Raw genomic sequence first — 18,896 nt, forward strand, 5'->3', positions numbered from 1 at the left:
TCAACGGCAGTATTAGAAATGAAGTATGAACGGTGTTCACAGGGGTGTCGTCCTAAAAAGTTAGGCGGGGGCAGCGCCGTAGGCACTGTCTAAAAGCCCCACTTGACACCACGCCCGTGAACACACCTAATATACCTTCAACGTTTGTGTGGAAGATTTTCTGTTGTTTACAAAAAAATTCAGAGACTAATAAAATTGCTCATTCGTGTGAAAACTATAGCATATAAAATGGTAGCCAACACAGAATTCATCCAACCTAACATGTGTTTGCTTGTTGAATGGTGACTGAGCCCCCCCCCCCCCCCCCAAAAGACCTCTCTGAATTTTAACAAGGAAGCTGAGCCCTCTAACGTCACTTAGAGTGATGATTGATGTGTTACACATTTATGTTCCATTAAAAACAAAAGTACTGAAATGCTTAATTTAGATTACAAATATATTTTCTGTATTGGCATGATTCACATCTTTTTTATTAAAATCATTTTAAAATGAAATATTTTTGAGGATAATTATCTATAAGAACATATCAAAACCCATCTTTAATGGTGGGATAGTACCATAGGGAGGATAGAATTATTTGCGGGGCAGCATCATTTGAAAGAAATAAGAACCATTTCGATTAGATTAGAAAAATAATGAATTTTCTTATTTCTGTCAAGGGTCTCACAATAGAAATTACGGCCTTGCTACGGGGTGACCCATTTGCTAATGTTATCTGGAATAATACCTGCATTATTCACATCCAACATTGTTCTGCAGTGATGTATTGTCTAGTGGAAAATTTCTTTCACTTAAAACCTAATTATTGAAGAAAAAATTTAAAACAATCCTGCCTAAATGTTTGGAAATATATAAGAACAGCGGGCCTAAAACTAAATTTTCTGGCTCTTACGAAATTTAAGCGTCACTGTATTTCTTAATTTGGTTTTTAACTATTCTCTGTATATATACATTAGGCCTTTTGTATCTTGCATGGTGTGAGAGGGGATCTATTGTACTATACAGCGGGCCTCTTACAAAACATTAAAGATTCAATGCATAGCTATTTTATGACAGTATTGCAGTAAAAAGTGATTGTTAGCAGAAGCGCCTTTCTATTTATTACAAAAGAGCATGCGATGATAAAAAATTTGTTACCCAATAGACACTTCCTAATGACCAATCGATATGAAAGGTAGCAGTAAAGCCTTGGCAAATTTCTAAAGAGTTTATGTATCACAGCCTTAGAAACAAATGTAAATTAATGTTTGCCTTTAAAGAAGCGCGTATTAATTACACCCTAGAACGACCCAAAAAACTAATTCTCGAGGACATCAAATTACATGCACGATAAACAATTATTTTATGATTTTATCTTTTGTTTAAAACAAATAAAACTCCATCAATAACTGTGCTGGAGTGAATCATTTTTAAAAAAAATTGCAGGTAGGCATTAAGTAGAAATTTTCAATATTTTAAAATGTTTTAATCAATTAATAAATTAGATATTTAATTAATCATTTTTTACTTAAAGCTGGCAGAAACAATAGCGTTAAGCTAATTAAGGCCATAATGTATTCAAAATGCATTCAAAAGTCGAATTGCAAAAAGGCTAAACTTGAAATAAAAATTTTACACAATTTACAGCTTATGTTTAGATGGCATATCAAAAAATGGGGAAAAGAGCATCCCGCCTCATTTGAAATTAGACCAATAAAACAATTTTTCTAACAGATCCTAGCTTGATGGTGTGAATATTTTTGGAAAATTAGAACGGTCAAATAAAGAATATAAAAAACGTACGGGTGTAAGAAGAAAAAAGTAGGCAGAATAAAAACATCCAAGGCGTCGTAATTTTAAAACTTTTGAAACTGCTTTCTTTGGCCTAACTGACAAATCAATGTTAATGAACTATTCCGATCTCGTTTTCCACGCTCTTTTTCGTGTTCAAAAGGTTTTTGGCAAATTAACTTCACATAGCCTAAGGAAAAGTCCTCTTTTCTTTTTCCCGTTTTCCTCATTATTCACAGTGTAAAACTTTTATAGATGAGGTTGTTCTAATAGGGAACAAGGATTCAGCAACATCTGGTTATAAGGAGATCTCATAGATTTCATTAGAACATCCAATAATTCATATGAATTTCAGTACTGTCTTAGTGCAAAAGCTCATGTTCAGTTTGCTTCTTGCCAGTTCTCTTTATATTGATGGGTGCTAGTGCTTCACATTAAATAATGAATCTATCTCGCACAAGGTTCCCGGGAAGACCATCAGCTTTGACTAGTTGGCTGTTGTCTGTTTGGATGTTGACTGGCTGAAATTTTCAATAATACAAGATGAACACATTCTAAAATAATTCTGTAGTATGAAACATTTTGTGAATCCAAATAGAAATAGGCACCAATTAAGCCGCTTTAACTTTTATCTATAAACTGAATGGTATTGCTGTAGCGAAGATAGAAAGTTACATGGCATGATGCCACAAGAGGCCAAAAAATATATTAACAATTCTTTGAAAATATTTCCACCAGTATGCCTTCTTTCATATGCTTATTTGGAAACCAGAGCATAAGGGCGTACACAGAAAATATTTGGGACAAACGCATGATAAAATGTCTACCTGAGGGCGGCAAATTTTTAAATTTAATCCATTCACGCTAGAAAATGCAATCTTTGATGTTATCTTTACTAATACAGCCGATTGTTGATGTCGTTGTCATATGTTTTAGCTTATAAAATCACGCTGGATAACTGGGTGAATCCTCTTCGGACCCTCTCTCAAAACTCTGATAGTCAGGAAGTCCTGGTTCCGGAACTGTGCTCATGAATTCGGATAGTAAAGAAGATAACTACCTAAAAATATATATTTTAAGTTTTTCCCTGTTGAGATTGTGGAATGCCGCAGTATTAGGAAAGGGGTAACGCGGGTCTTGTTGCAGCCAGTTTGTTGCAGAACAGATTGGTAATAGTTATCAGGCTTAACTTCTTTAAGCCTGATACACGGTCTCTACTTAGGCTACTGCTTACATGCAGGTTACAAAACAGAATGAAAACACTAGCCTTCAAAATTTCTGAAAGAAGGGAACAACTGCCCCTGCCAATAAGCTGACCAATCATACGTCTAAGATCTTATCAATTAAGCAAAATAAGAGAAAATACCCCCGTTCTATGTGTACACTATTCCGCCCTTCGCACCAACCACTTTTTACTCTCAGGGGCAGCTGATAACACCTTTGTGACAATTTGCATTGTTGAAAATACACTGCATAACTGGGTAGATTTGATATTATTACGTATCCACTAATTTCCTTTTGCAACTGAAAAAGGCTTACAAGGTTTAAGGTAGATTCTCAAGTGCGATATCGAACATGTTGGCTTTTTAGGCGGAATGACACCTGTCCGATGTGTGTCCAGAGCCTAAGCAGGTCAAATTGCTTGCAGATGCTCGTCCAACACCTATTGTTGCATGAACAAAAGTCTGTTTAAAAACAATTCTTTTGTACCCAGCTGCAACCATTGTACATAAGCATTGATGTTTACCTTCACTTTGTTTTTATATCACTAATCCATGCACTTTTTGGTGATATACCAGATTGCATTTATTAAAGATTTGATTTCCAAATTAGCTGCAAAAGAACGTCGCATCGATCGTTTGCAATACGCCTCCGAGAACCTGTTGGGAGATAAATGACAGCATTGCAACTTTAGTTTGTCAATCAAAAGGTGCAAGACACGTACATAGCTTGCAACATAACTCGTGCATCAAAAAGAAGTGGTAAAATCACTATGTAACTAGTCTGCTCCGAAACAAGAAAGATTTGCCTCCATAAACACACTGTACTGATTTAAAGAAAACGGTATGTAATAAACACTTAAGTCTATTCTATATCAATTCTGTGATTTGCTGAAAATAAAAGGCGCAATCAGATTCTAGGGAAGTCCTCTTCATATTAGTTTTATCATTTCATGGAAAGAGTTACTAAATTGTTTCCGATTTCCATTCCTATAACAGAGACTAACTTGAATTACAAATAGATATAAGTAAACTGTTTAATCAAATAATTTTATGTAAATCACTGCAAATATATCAGATGTCTGGCTACAAAACAATCACGCATCAATTAAAGGAATGATTCTGAGTAAAGAATTTGTTTTCGTCATTAAATTCTATATTTTTGTACCATGTTTTTCAAACATTCGTACGCATTTCTGCTGATGAAAGCAAAAACTTTTTAAACATATTCCGTGTTTTTTAAATATTTGTGGTGACAAAAAACAACACAACAAGCATAAAAAAGTATGAAAGAAGGACGCCATCTGTCGCGAGAATTGCATATGGTAAAAGATAAACTTTTCCGTGAAATGCAGGAAAGTTCTAAGTTGCTACTAAGCGTTGCACGGTAATTGCAATCACTAGACTTAGTTGCATGCCTAGCACTGGCTTTTTGACATCGAGAAGTTTGCATTTAACATAGTATATTGATCAGGTTTCAATTCATACTACCAAACAACGGAGGATCTCTTCAATCGTAGAAGATAGCTTATACTGGGTAATTTCATCTTCACACAAAGCCTATTTTGCATTTAACAATTAATTCCATAGCTTTCCCGAATTATAGCCTTGAACAACTTGAATATTCCGCATGAAAGATGAATATTCAATAACGATTTTTTAACAAATATGCTTTGAATGTAGCAGCTGCTAAACAGCCAGTTGAGTGCCTTCTTTTCACATAATGCCCATAACAAGAAGCTTTATGAATTACGGGCAAAACTCTTCAACTTAAGACAATATTTCATAGATGTCCAAATACGAGACCAGGCACAGAGACCAGATTCATTAATCATTAACATCACCAGATAGGCTTACATATTCACCGCATTACTTCCTTGTTTCTGTACAAATTTATAAAAGATTGCTCTGTTGTGGGTCTTTTTCAATTTACTTGTTCACTAAAACCGATGAAAAGTTGTAAGGGTCTGTCTGTTAATGTTTTGCAACAAAGAATAACGTTTGTTGCTATAGCAATCCACAAGAAACTTTAGGTGTTCAAGAATTTACCTGAGTTACCAATGCGCCATGCAGTGTAGCAAATATGAGCTTTTGGTGAGACGCTGAATTCTAACAACACGTTTCTGCCAAGTCTAGCAACGACCAAGGAGTAATCTACTATCTTATGTATGCGTGATATTCCCACGGCCTTGATCAGCTTTTCTAGAGATAGGCAGGAAAACAACATGTTTTTAGAATTCATATGATTCAGGCATGTGTCAGGTGAATAATACAAAGTATTATGACAATGATTAAATAATATTAACGGGTAAAAATTTAACTAGCTTCACATCTTTAAATTGGCGACCAATCCTAACGAGAACTTTGTTACCGGGAAATATATACAATCAGATCCTTGGGTACAACACAGTTTCTAACCGAATTGAATATGAATTATAATCCATTAAGAAAGGGCTCAAGTACCGCCAATTTGAAGATAGAACGAAACGGCGAAAGCATGGCAAACTAAATTTCCGCTTGTCCATGCAATCTTCGAACATGTGTATCTGGTTGACCGTCTTTCTTTGATTGACCGGATGCTCAGCAATGTCATGTTTCTAGTAAGGCTACAAAAGATTAACACAAAAATGAAAAAGCCTTTGTGAAAACTGATCTTGTTGGGCGAATAGGCTTTTTATATAAGTAAATGTATTGAAATGACAGAGAATGGATCTATGAAGGACAATGAGCAGAAACAAAAAACGTATTTGTAGGTGCAAAGATCTAACTTCAATTTACATTTCTTTTGATATTGTTTAACCTCTTTTTGCACTGCAAGAACACATACACTGACCAGCTGTGGTGCTACAAAGTTGCGATCTTGCCTCCATTTCTTTGACAGCTTGCTGTTTGTACTCGACAAGAAGAGCAAATTGCTTTATTGCTCAGGTGTTTATTTTTCAAATTCTGCTTCACTTCATCTTTAGCAATGTAGTTTTGAAAGGTCAATAACGACATATAAAGCTGAATAAAAAAAACAAAATAAATGTTCATAGCAGTTACACTTTATATCTCTACATGGGCTTGCGTTGACATACCAAAGTTGATAAGCTCTTGACTGACATTGCTGCTATTAATGTCAGCGGTAGATTACTGAATATATGCGCTGCCAGTAGATCAGAAAACTTATTTCGTAACAACAAAGAAACTTACTAATATCGTGCAAAATTTGATTTCTTGCTATGTTGACGACTTAAATTCCAGAAAGCGTTGTCCGGTTTTCAAAATTTTGATGACTCATTTCCATCCTGAATGCTCTACATGTTTTTCTTAGTTTTCTTGGTACGTCTGCATTCTGCATGTAAAGCCTCCGATATCTATTTTTATAATGAAGGTGCATACATTTGTCAAGGGTATACATCCTCAATGCTTCAATGGGTCAGCTTTTGCTAGTCAATAGAATTTCCTTTGGAATATTGCTCGAATATCTAGCCATGCTTGCTGAAAAATCTTAAGGTTTCAAAATCAAACCTCAAGACGGAATAAGATTTCGTCTACCAGTGCTAGCCCCTGGAAACCAGGTACTCACAATTGTGACCTAGAGACTTTTCAAAACGACTAATCGTTAACAGAAAATGTAGGTCAATTCTTCTTAGAAATCGACTGTTCTATTGCAATGTACGCAAGATGACTTTAAAGATTTGAATATTGTTACAAAACGAAGCTTATCGACCACTGTTCTCCGATAAGTGTTTTTGTAATATCCTTTATGATCATATGGTGGGCTATATTTACAAAAAGTTATAAAAGGTACTGACACTGCCCCCTTCATTTATATAGCAACAAGAAGACAGCAAGTTTTTATGCCGTAATGCACTGGAAGTTTTCCTGCAGAGATTTTTGAATGAGGTTCTCTAAGGCCTTGTCAAACTTATACCTGTACACCTACCCCTTAAAGAGGACAAAACGATCTTCATTTCTACAAAAAAACTGCTTTCCGTTCTCAAATTCTATTTTCCCCTATTATATGCATCCTCATTTCTCCTTCTGCTTTTGCGTAGATTTCATTTTCCTCTCATTTCCTGTTCCTTTCTACCAACTGCAAATTAACCCTCTTCTTCTTATTGATCAACTTTTGCTTCTTCCCCGTCACTTCATAAAATTTTTTCGATTTTTCCACTCTTTCTTAGTATCGCCCTTCTTTATCTTCCTTTCTTAATCCTATGCAGCGGATTTCCTCTTCTTCTTCTCCTTTTTTTCTTTTTCTTTCTGATCCACTTCTTCGCGGTCTTCTTCATCTTCATGACATAACCCTTTCTACCAAAAGCAATGAAAAAAACTTGCAGATCGAATCCTGTTCAATTTGTCACAAAGCCTAAAGCAGCTTGTCTATTACTGATGATATGCACCTGTCTCAATCTTCATTCCTGAATTTTTTCACGACAATCGTGGTTTCAATGTATGTGAATCTCGCCTCATTCTACTGCTTATAAATTTCACGAAATTACACAGCGAAACCTTCAACCATCTCTGGAATCAATCTACCATGTTATACCTTTACAAGACTACTTAACGATTGTTCAAAGCGAATTAACGTATTAAGATTCAAGCATGCAAATCGTACTATTTGGCAACTAAAAGCAGTGTTTTAGCAGTGATTAACTCTGATTATTTGATGACATCCTTTACTGACGAAAATATGCCCTTGTCGCTTGAGCCACCCCGTCTAATGTTCATAGCAAAACAATGTTCTACTTTGCATAAGTATTCTTTTATTTTATAAACATCTTAAAATTCCAATAGCAAAATTAATTGTCATTTCCCAATAACTTACTATGGTTGCCTTAATTGCAAAAAAATCTAGCCTAAAGCAAAATTTCGAATCCCCGTACCAAGCAACAAAATGTTTCAATCACCACGAATAGCAGAGGCTGACCAATTTTATATAAACATTTCAAACCAAAATTAAGACATTTTCAAGCAGCCTCTAACCCGATTAATATCGGCTGGAGTTTCTTCGCGTGTTACACACTGACTTTAATACATTCTAATTAAGTTTGGTAATGCAATTTATCGGTTACCAGCGCCGAACCTTTTGTTGTCAAGACTTTCTCTTTTATTTCATTCAACGTCGCCAGTAACAGTGACAGTTATTCGAAAGGTATGGCTTCAACTTTTGCATGTTGGCCAAAAGATTTGCAATATTTAGAAAATTACGAGTAGTCAGAACTGCACCCATAAAAGTGAAAACGAGGCGCGATCATCATGGCAAATGAAACGGCACTCTTTTTTTCTTATCGTTATCCTTAAGTCAACATGCATTTAGGTTGTTAACAGAGGTTCATTCTGGGTTATGCTGTTTTTTTTTCGCTATACAGTCAATTTTAGAGTTTAATCTACATCAAATGTGAGATTTTTGTGCTCCACCTGCTCACGTTAGTTTATTTTCCCTTGATACTCAAGTTCGCCATTTATTGCTTAATCTCAATCTGACTCTTATTGCCTACATTTAAACTTTTAAGAATTTGAAATCGTATTATTCTGCCTCTCAGCTCCATTCGGAAATAACAATAAATGCAGATAATAATAGTCTCTATCTTCTGTAAACATGTTACCCTAGTATCGTTTTGAAATGCAATGTCCAAGACCATGTACATAAAATATACAAAAAGAAGAGGCACAAGATACGATCCTTGAAGGAGCGAGGCTAGATTTTTTTGGCTAGAATTGTAGCACCGGCTACTTTAATTTGAACTAAACCAGTGATGAAAAGGAACTCCATGAATCTCGAAAGTATAGAGCTTTGCTGGAATTATTTCACGATCAATTGGGCCACACGCTTTTCTGTAAAAAGAAATACATTGACGTGAACTTCGTGTCCATCATATGAGATATTGAGAAGCAAGGTTATTGCGCTTTGCAGGTCACTGCTTGCGTTTGAGAAAATGTCATTCCTTTTTTGAAATTCACAACTTGGCCATTTGCAGTCCTCTTTTCTAGTTTAGAGATAACAGACGGACTGTCTTTTGGCTAGATTTAATGAAGATTTTTGTACACTGATGAAGATGTGTACTTGAAACGGCAGCTTTTCATAGCATATACCCAACAAGCAGAACAATTATCTAAACAATGCTTCAGACAACTGAAATTTTGCTGTTTAAACCATTCCGGCCGCTTTGACGCTTTCCAATCATAGAATTAGAAAAAACTCTGCAAAAACGGTTCCAGCAACCTAAAATTGTCTTGGCTAGCCTCCTGGCTACCCTTACCACGCAGACATTTTTATAGGACTTAAGATTGTTATTAGAAAATGTCTATGATGTAACCGAATATGTAAAGAGAATGTATTCATATTACTGTCAAGTCCTCATAATTCTTCAAGGAGTGATATTTTTGCCAACACCAGAATCGCTACCTGCTGTCTTTATCATTGAATAAATCATAATACAGCATAAATTATAATAATCTTGGATATCATTGGATAAATTATAATATTCCTGTATTATGATATTAATATAGATATAGATAGGCCTATAAGTAGTCGATGTTGAATTGAAAAACAATTTGCAACTACAGAAAGCAAGCTTCACCTCCCTGATTTCATTGCACCCTGCCAATATCACGTGCTTCGACGTCACACTGTGTCTAAGTAGAAATCGCGTAGGATGAAGTTTCCGCTTGTAACAAAGAAGGTGAGATCAGCAACTAAGACCCCGTTTACACTGTCCCGGGACAATTTTGTACCGTTACGGTTCGCAAGTGTTTACACTGTCGCGGTTCCAAATTGTTCCGTTTAGCCGTTCCGTTTACACTGTACCGGTACGACCTTCATTTAATGGTAGAACATTGTTTAGAAGAAGCTGTATTTAGTCAACCAAGGCTTTTATTTTGCCGCTGAAGTCAACAATCGAATTTTTATTGTGAGTTAAAATGGAGCGGAAGGCCGATTAAAACTTTACTTGGACGAAAGACAAGGTGGCTTTAATTTTCAGTGTTATTTTAGACTACAAAACTGCCAAGTCCAATCAAGACTTGGACTGGGAAACACTACAAGCCTTTTCTGTGGTCGTCTTTTCTTCAGAATTTCCTTTTCTTCAGAATTTGAGAACGTAGTTACGCCACAATCAAAGCCTCGATTACCTGAAACAGCCATACAAAAGACCTCTTTGTGAATCCGTGACAAAATCGTCTCGGATAGGTGTTTACACTGTCCCGTTCAAAAACGAAACCGTGACGGTACAAAATTCGTTCGCTTTCAAAGCAGGGTCAAAACTGTTCCGGATAGCAGAGCAAAATCGTCACGGTTCCACAGTGCTAGTGTAAACGCAAGGGCGAACCGCGACAGTTTTGTCACGGTTCCAAACTTGCACGGGACAGTGTAAACGGGATCTAAAGACGCTGAAGATAAAAAAGTCTTCTTCCCAACCCCTCCACCCACCCTCCCCCAACTCTCCCCCCACCCCGCTTTCTCGATCAAACGGCTACGTTTCAGTTTTAAGAGCACGCACTATTTTCTATCCAGTTTTCAAACATAATGAATTTGACATTATATCGTCAACTTGTGTCTGTAAAAATATTCAATATTATTCTATGAATCTTATATTTAAGCACCAAGCCAGTTCATTATTCAGTTTTCAAGTTCAAAACAGTCTATTTAGCCACTCAAATGAGGACAAAATTTCTGTTTTGTCTACTGAATACCCACATTTTGAAATTTCCTCTATCTGCAAATGTACATGTCTATGTTATTTAGTGAAAACAATCTTTCATAAAAGTATTTATTTGAATATTATTTTAGAAATCAGACTAAATAAACAAAGCAGAACGTTATATATTCAATCGACTTGAGCAAATTTGGCCATTTACCTTTCGCAATGAGGTAGTGACCCCCGCCTTGGTTGGAACCATGAATTTTAACAATTGAGAGTCATATGTTTTGTGTAGAAAGACAGCGATTTATGTACAATAAGCGCGTTTGTATGGGGTCTTCAAATTGATGACCTGCTTAAAAATAGTCGATGACGTCACTAATTAAAGAACACTTTCGATGTCTGTATAACGACGAAGCAACTAAATCTGACAGACACGACTCGAGAGCTCACTGTGTTAGACAGAACCCACGACAAGCATACCTTGTGTAAAAACATTTTGGTACGAGAAATGGCAGTCCGAGAAAGAAAAACGTCAATATTCAGGTATGAAGCGATGATAATTTTTTATTTCCTTTTTAAAAAGAACGCTTACTTCAGATCAAAAGTTGAATGTTACGTTGCCATGCAGTCGTAAGATTCACGAGATCGATAGCAGGGGCTATTTAAGGAAAGTTGAAAACACTTTTGATAATATTTGAACACTTTAGATGGTTTTAAAAATGACGATTTGCTTTGAATTCGCATTTACTGAAAATTTAGAAATCCATCGGCGAAGCACGAATTAATTCTAGATTATTATCCCATGAAGCTCAAAAGCTATTTCATGGACGATAGTAACTAAAAACCATTTATGTTTCAAATCATATCAGATAAGGAAGGACGTCTGGCAATGAAACATATGTAGGGTTATACAGTCACTTAACATTTTAAAGGGGACACAACCAGTTAAAAGTATTAAATTAGTTTTGTTTTATGGAGGTTTTTGCCAAAAAGGTGCAAGCGCAAGAAGACTAACATGCAAGAATCTTTAGATTTCAAATGCATAACTGGATTAACAAGACTACATACTTCAAGGCAATTTTCGAGTTGATTTCATATCTAGCGCTTAATAGAGATGTAGATGATTAAATAACAGGGGAGATACATACAAAACCTCAAAGTTTTTTAAAGGTGCACAAATTTCTCGCTATTTTAAATTACATAAGCTATAGTTTATCAATGAGAGCATGCTATGATCTGTTGAGATCGCTTAGGTATTTGTTAGATGTTTACAGTGCAGAGAAGCTTTCGTTAGTCGGATCGAACGGGACAAGTAACAATAAGTCGAACTAACACATAAAAAATTCGGCACCTACATCGTAAGTTCTTTTCGATTTAGCCGACGTTCGACTTACGCATAATAAATACCGTAAATGGAATTCCCAAACAGGACTGTCATTTCACGTTGATTACGTTGACATAAGCATTATTACAGCAAGTCAAACAGACACACAGAGCAGACGGGTCCTACATTCCCAGTGACACAAACGACGGGACGCGTTCCCGATGACATATTTTAGTTTCCAAATTTTTGTAAGCAGCTACTCCTTGAACAACTACTCTTTCCAGGTCCTGACCTTATTGCACTGAGGGTTTTCAAGTGTCGCGAAAATCTGGTCCTGGCAGCATTCTATCTTGACCGTTTTTCAGTTGAACTTCCAAGCATTTTCTTTCACTCTCTGACTCTTGAACTCCTCCCATTAGTTGCTCGATTCTGACAGCTGGCCTTACATTTACATTTTGTTTAATGGTTTGATTAATTTTGCAACGCATTTTAGAATTGATATCAAGAACCACGCGATAAATTCTGCATACCGACGTTGCCGATCACAAAAAATTTGATTTCCGCGCGGAAAATTGTCCCTGCATCGACGGGAACACGACGGTGATGCGTTAGCGACGTTTCAAATTTTTCAACTCATCAAAACTTTTTCATCTTGATAGAGACATCGGTGACATTACGGGGACGTCTGCAAGGTCACATGAAGACGTTCCATACCGTCGTAAGCACATTCTTGTCCCAGTCACTGAAGACCTTGTGGAAAAAGCCATAGGAGTCGTGCTGACTTTTTTTGACACTCGACTTATGCAAAGAACAGCAAGTCGACCATACATATATAGAAAAGTCGGGACCTACAGTCCACGTAGACAAACGGGGCTTTTTGAATAAGGCGACGTTCAATATATGTATTGGTACAAAAAGTCGAGCTTTCTCAAAGAGAAACAGAAGAGTTGGGGCCTACATATTACGCGTTGTGATAGTTGCTATTATGACTAAGGTGACATTTGAGGCACTTTGATATAAATTAGTTGGAATAGCAAACACAGATTAAAGCCAAGATCTGCATTTCACTTCATCCAATGTCATTAGATCTGACGCGCAATCTGAACATTGAAATGACTGTCTGCCTATTGCCATCGACAATAGCAATTAACCATAGAAAAGAATAACTAATTTTTGCACCAGTAACCAAAACATGGCTACAACAGACATTTGATGAGGATAATAACAGTATAACTACTTCGTCTCGTTGACAGCAAATAGTATGCTGTTTGTGACAGAATACAAAACAGCATTTTTTTAAAAAATGAATTTTCATTAAACTAAAGTTTAAATCAAAATGAATATGCTAGACCAGAAGTTGAAAATGGGAGCAGCTGATCTTATAGAATTTGAAAGAAAATTAATAATCACAAATGCAGCTTGATTTAACAATGTCTACACATAAACAATTGACAAATGTCACGTGGCAGTCTAGCTGTCAATTACTAAACAATCCCATAGACAAGATTACAACCTTGTACAACACATTCTATTTGCAGATAACTCTAAGGATTCTTTAAAACTGGCATTGTACTTTAGGTTGTGTTACACGGTGTAATTTTTGTGCAATTTTTCTCGCAATGGTAACTGAAGGGGCTGCAAGAGCTGTCGGAATTTTAAGGCTATTCAAATAAAAAACCAGAAAATAGAAGCATAGCTTTAATGCATAATACCTTGAAGTTGATGTACTTTGCAGTAAATTGACACATTTTGCAAATAAAAGCAATTGATACGATCATCTCCAATGGTTTTTTCTCTTAAATAAAATTGATAAAATTAATAAAAAGATGAATTTGGATCCATCCTTAGATCATAGCGAGCTCGATTCCTCCCTGTTATTTGCATATTTGTAATTTTTTCTCTTTCCCAAAAATGCTTGTTATAAAATGTTTCGACGAATTGCTTTCTGGGCCCCAGATGTTGTTTCCAATACTCATCCCAAAATATTAGAAATTCACACGCTTCTTTGTTTTCAGACCTGAAAGACACATTGTATTGCCCTGCAAACGCTAGGGAAAAATCTACCAGTTGCAAATCCTTACAGAAATTCAAGCGAAGAATCAACTAGATCTCAATGGATAACATTTACGTTCTTTTTGCAATTGGCGAGGGCGAAAAATATACATTAAAAAGGTTAATACGGGAGTCATAAGAAATGCAGTCAAAAATTAAAACAAGAAATGTCTTCTTACGATGATTTGGTTCTGCTATCAGATTAAATAAGAACTACGTATAGCTATGATGGAATAATTGATTTAATATTCGAATCTCGATCGAGCCAAAGTAGATTTCAAAAGTCTGTGTTTCCAATACAATATCTAAATATCTTGTGTTGTTTCCTTGATGGGATAACCGAAATTTATCGCAATACACCATTACAAGTAAAATCTGATTTCTCTAAGATAGAAACTGTAGATTACTGATAAATTCTTAGGTCAAACAATTTTAATCCTCCACTATACAGAATCATTTTTATGAATATTTTGTTATGTAGATGACATCATCACAAATCCTATTCAAAGACCAAAGGGCATTTTGTAGAAATAGCAATTCTCACACAGTATGTTAATAACCATATACAATTTTCAATTATATCTCTGGAAAACTTTTGAATTTATAAAAGAAGGCTCACACTGCAAGTTTAATGAAATACGCACTAATAGACCAATTTTTATCAGATCATCCTCCAGAAGTGACCTGCAAAGGCTCAGTTTTGAAGATAACCGGAATCGCGTTTTCAAAAGCCTTCTCGTTAAATTTGAATTCACTTAAACTATCAGTTCTTGTTTGAGTTCTAGAAAAGAGAAATCCTAGCAAAGAATAATATCAAAATAGCACGAAAAAGGGAAGCATAGCGCTTTAGGACACTATTCATTCGACAATCCTCATACAACAAAAAAGTCGGATAACAATTGAAAAGTGAAAGGAAATTTGCATCCTGACCCAGGTCACAAAGAATTGGGTTCTTAAGTTGTCCCATTCTTTAGACTAATCAACCATCACTTATTTCTCAAATACATTGAAGAGTTCGAAAGAAACAATGAACTCCATCTTTCACCATACATTAGCCTGTCATAAGGCCTAAATGAAAAAAAAGCCTTTCTAGACCAATGATTCTAAAAATATTCTCATATAAGAATTGTCTTCAACATATCTTCAACACATTGTCAATACATTGTCTACATATCCGCACTACATCATCAATATACCATCAATACAGCACGGACATATCGTCAATATATCGTTGATATATCGTTGATATATCGTCAAAATATTGTCAAAATATCGTCAAAACATCGTGGACACATCGTCAATATAGCATGAACATATCGTCGATATATCGTCAATATATCATCGTGAATATATCATCAAAATTTTCTCCTAAACAATAATATGAAAAATGAGACCCCATAAGTGTATGACTGCAGAGCCGATGAAAATATTAAGCTTTCTTCCTGCTAATACCTTGAAGCTCTGAGAACCTTCAAAACAAAAAAAGCAAGGCTGGGTTTTCATTGACCTTGTTAACGGTATTCGGCCATTTGTCCGCCATGTTTTCTAGGGTCTTCCTGGCCAAAGCACACGATGCTTTTGTCCCTTGAATGAGATCAGTTAATCAAAATTTATAGCAGTAAACAGTTCCCATCTTAGCAGTCATTGGAACTAGCTTTCATTAAGCCAACATTAAACTTTCTCGTCATAGATACAAGGTTAAATCATGTAAGTAAGAAAAGACACTAGGGACAGTTGCCAAATGATCGCATTAAGCAAGAACTGCAATGAGACTTGCAATGAGAGCCGTCCTGTTCCATACACCGAAGAATGTACAGTTCCGCCTTAATTCAGATGAAATCGAGCAGTAAAACAGAAATTTAGACAGTTGCGATCTTGGAAGTTATCATTGTTATTGTGGTACCCAATGCAGGCTCATCAAGTGCTTAACCTTGATTTTTCAGGCCATAAAGCCCTAGATTCAGCTAGATATTCCATCAACTATAAAACAAACAAGAGCTGCAAATAACTTTAACTACAGAACAACAAGACTAATAAATTTTTCCTCCATCAGTCATACGCGAAATTTCTATATGCTGGTGGCTCAAGCTCAGTTCTACAGATACAGGATAAGAAAGACAACTATTTATTGTTTAGGCTCCAATTCTAATTTCAAAAGAGGATTGTATAATTGAACCAATCATAACGTGAATTCTTGTTAGATTGAAACTTGGATCCCTTCTTAATTCTATGTATTCCCTAATCTCATTCAATTCAAATCTAGTCTCTATCCTCACACTTCAACGTGTGTATTAAGTGATTACAACAACAACAACTATCAATCAATCAATCAATCAATCAAAAACTTTATTAATGTGTCAAAAAATATTTAGCTTACAAGCTAATTGGGGACACAAGTATTATGTATTATGTCATCGAGTATTATGTCATACAATACAACTTTTTACAAGTCGCCAGTGCTTTAAAATCAAACAGACTGTAATATAATATATTTACCAATATAATTACTGTGAGGATCTCTACTCTTTTTCCTAGTAAGCTGATGGGGAAAGCACAGAGCAAAATCCCTCCGTCTGAACTCCAGGATTTAGCAAAGCATACCTATTTCGATGAACATGAGCTGAAAAAATGGTACACAGCGTTCAGTAGAGACTGCCCAACCGGTCGCCTGAACAAGGAACAATTTATTGAGCTGTACAAAAATTTTTACGAGACTGTGGATGCGACAAAGTTTGCTGAACACGTGTTTCGAACCTTCGATGTCAACCACGATAATACAATAGGTAGGATGACAATGACCTTTTTATATATTGTCAGAACCATAGAAACTATAGTACGAAACACAAGCAGACAATGGAAAAGCACACAGAGAAGGTACAAGTCAGAAATTACTATGACAATGATAAAATATTAGGTAATACAAAGATGATAAAATGTAAAAACTTCCATATACTTCCTTTCTGGATAGACTCGGATTTGTTGTTGATATCATTGGCTCTTTTAAATAAAGCAAATTGGTAGATATTAGAAATTAAAGAAAATGGTCTTAGCAATCAATGAAAACAGATAAAAAAAAAATAATATTGCCAACAGCTTATCAAAGACTCTGGGGAGGTGACGTATCCCGCTTTGGCGATTGCTCGGCAGACAAATAATATTATTTCTATGCTACTGAGTAGGCCTATGTTCTCCAGTTCAATATAGAATTGACAAACAATTTTTGAAAAAATCACAATGGAAGATTCAATAAAACTGGTTCTAATTACAGGATATTGAAAATGTCGCAGTCTTATCCCTTAGATGACAATTTCATATCTCTTTTTTTAGATTTTCGTGAGTTTATATGCTCCTTATCAGTGACAACTAGAGGAACTTCAGATGAGAAGCTGAAATGGGCGTTTGGAATTTACGATATCGATGGTAATGGCTACATAACAAAGACGGAAATTGTCAGTATTGTGCAGTCCATTCAGAAAATGGTTGGGGCGCTAGACGACTCGAATACCTCGGAAGAGAAGCTATTGAAAGTTTTCACCATGTTTGATACAAATAGAGATGGCAAGTTATCAATGGAAGAATTTCTCGAAGGAGCCAAAAAGGACAAGATATTCATGAAAATGTTACAAAGTTATGTGTAAAAACTTTTGCAGGATGGGCGCGGGAAACCCGCTGAGACGCGGGAAAGAAGGAATCTTGGGTTTATGTCCCTGTTATTAAATAGAAGCTGACCAAAACATAGTTAAATGAACGAATTATAGTGTTTATAGGAGTTTCTAAAGGCATTTTGACAAAGCCGCTAGATGCGGGGCTTTAGCGCTTAAAGTATGCACCTCTAGTAACACGAACTGGTTATAAATGAAATGTTCAGCGAACATAAATGACTCTCTCTGATATGAATGCTGTAGCAAAAAGCTTCATGAAATAAAATCTGAAGCAATTTTATCGCAGGTCATATTAAAATTAGCCCTATTTCTCTCACGTAGCCAATACAAATAATTAAACGGCCTTGAAAACAATGAATTACAACAACACTAATGGCATTATTTAAATGGCATCATAGAGCTGATCCTGTTTCAATAGCAAAAATAAACAGCAGCGTGAAGATCTGAAGGATATGTTTCAATTCAACAAGAAGGCTTATTGCCTAAGGTTTCTCTTTAAACGCAGGTGGTTTTCGATCCAATAGCAGTTGCGATTTCTTTAGCACAAAACTTGTTTAGGAGTTTGCTGTAGCTTTGATTAGCAATTTTGATCTCAGGTGCTAACCTCTCGGGGGGTATACTATGCGGTTCTAAGTCGTTGGGAAATATGAGCCGGTATTTTTCTAAGATTTCACAGAGAATTGGCAGATTTGCAATGAAAGAGTAAAGTGATGGACACGGTGCAATTATGTTTGTCGGTGATATTCGCAGCTGCAATGAAGCACTTGTTTAACATTGCAAACTTAAATTGGGGACGTCGGTAGAGATTCCTGTGATATTATACCAACGATAGAATGCGTTTGAGCAGGTGTAATCTAGGAGGATGAAAAGAAAAACTTCACCAGGCCTCGTGGATTAGAAGTCATGGGGTAGCTTGATCCACGTGGCTCCCTACCGGGGTATGTGGACATGATCACAACATGACTCAATTTGCAGGGGACCAAATATCCATTTTCAAAATATGTCCCTTTTTCCATCTGATTTTGCAAGAATAGCATTTTCTCTCCTGTCACACAATATCACACCGGAAGTCGATTGGTGGTTTATTGATTGACAGGAATATTCTGACCAATCAAAGAAAACTGGTATATTTCTGTTAGTCAGTAATTTTTATACATACATCCATCGTACCTGACGCAATCACTTTGCCATTTTGTTTTAAAAACTCAACCAATAGGGTAGCAAAGAGGCAGAAACT

The 18,896-nt window shown here is 35.9% G+C and overlaps 1 protein-coding gene and 1 long non-coding RNA gene across 3 annotated transcripts; one reads left to right on the plus strand and one right to left on the minus strand.

Annotated features, from left to right (window-relative positions):
• Positions 1–3,539: 3,539 nt before the first annotated feature.
• LOC148957562 (uncharacterized) lies at positions 3,540–7,872 on the minus strand. The gene is made up of 3 exons (XR_016145158.1): positions 6,183–7,872; positions 5,040–5,192; positions 3,540–3,650 (listed from the first exon to the last, which is right to left on the minus strand). It is a non-coding gene; the product is annotated as an uncharacterized LOC148957562 (long non-coding RNA).
• Positions 3,619–18,808, plus strand: LOC135684951 (hippocalcin-like protein 1). Of its 2 annotated transcripts, none has more exons than XM_065200664.2 (3): positions 3,619–3,834; positions 16,533–16,780; positions 17,325–18,808. In XM_065200664.2, exons 2-3 carry the CDS (start codon positions 16,540–16,542, stop codon positions 17,633–17,635), a joined length of 552 nt encoding a protein of 183 aa, XP_065056736.1. In that variant the 5' UTR covers positions 3,619–3,834; positions 16,533–16,539; the 3' UTR covers positions 17,636–18,808. The 2 variants fall into 2 exon arrangements, with proteins under 2 accessions (XP_065056736.1, XP_065056735.1); XM_065200663.2 differs by lacking the exon at positions 3,619–3,834 and adding an exon at positions 10,996–11,164.
• Positions 18,809–18,896: the final 88 nt, after the last annotated feature.

The sequence above is a fragment of the Rhopilema esculentum genome, chromosome 21 (assembly GCF_057945365.1).
Source record: "Rhopilema esculentum isolate cy_ngs chromosome 21, ASM5794536v1, whole genome shotgun sequence".
NCBI lineage: Eukaryota > Metazoa > Cnidaria > Scyphozoa > Rhizostomeae > Rhizostomatidae > Rhopilema > Rhopilema esculentum.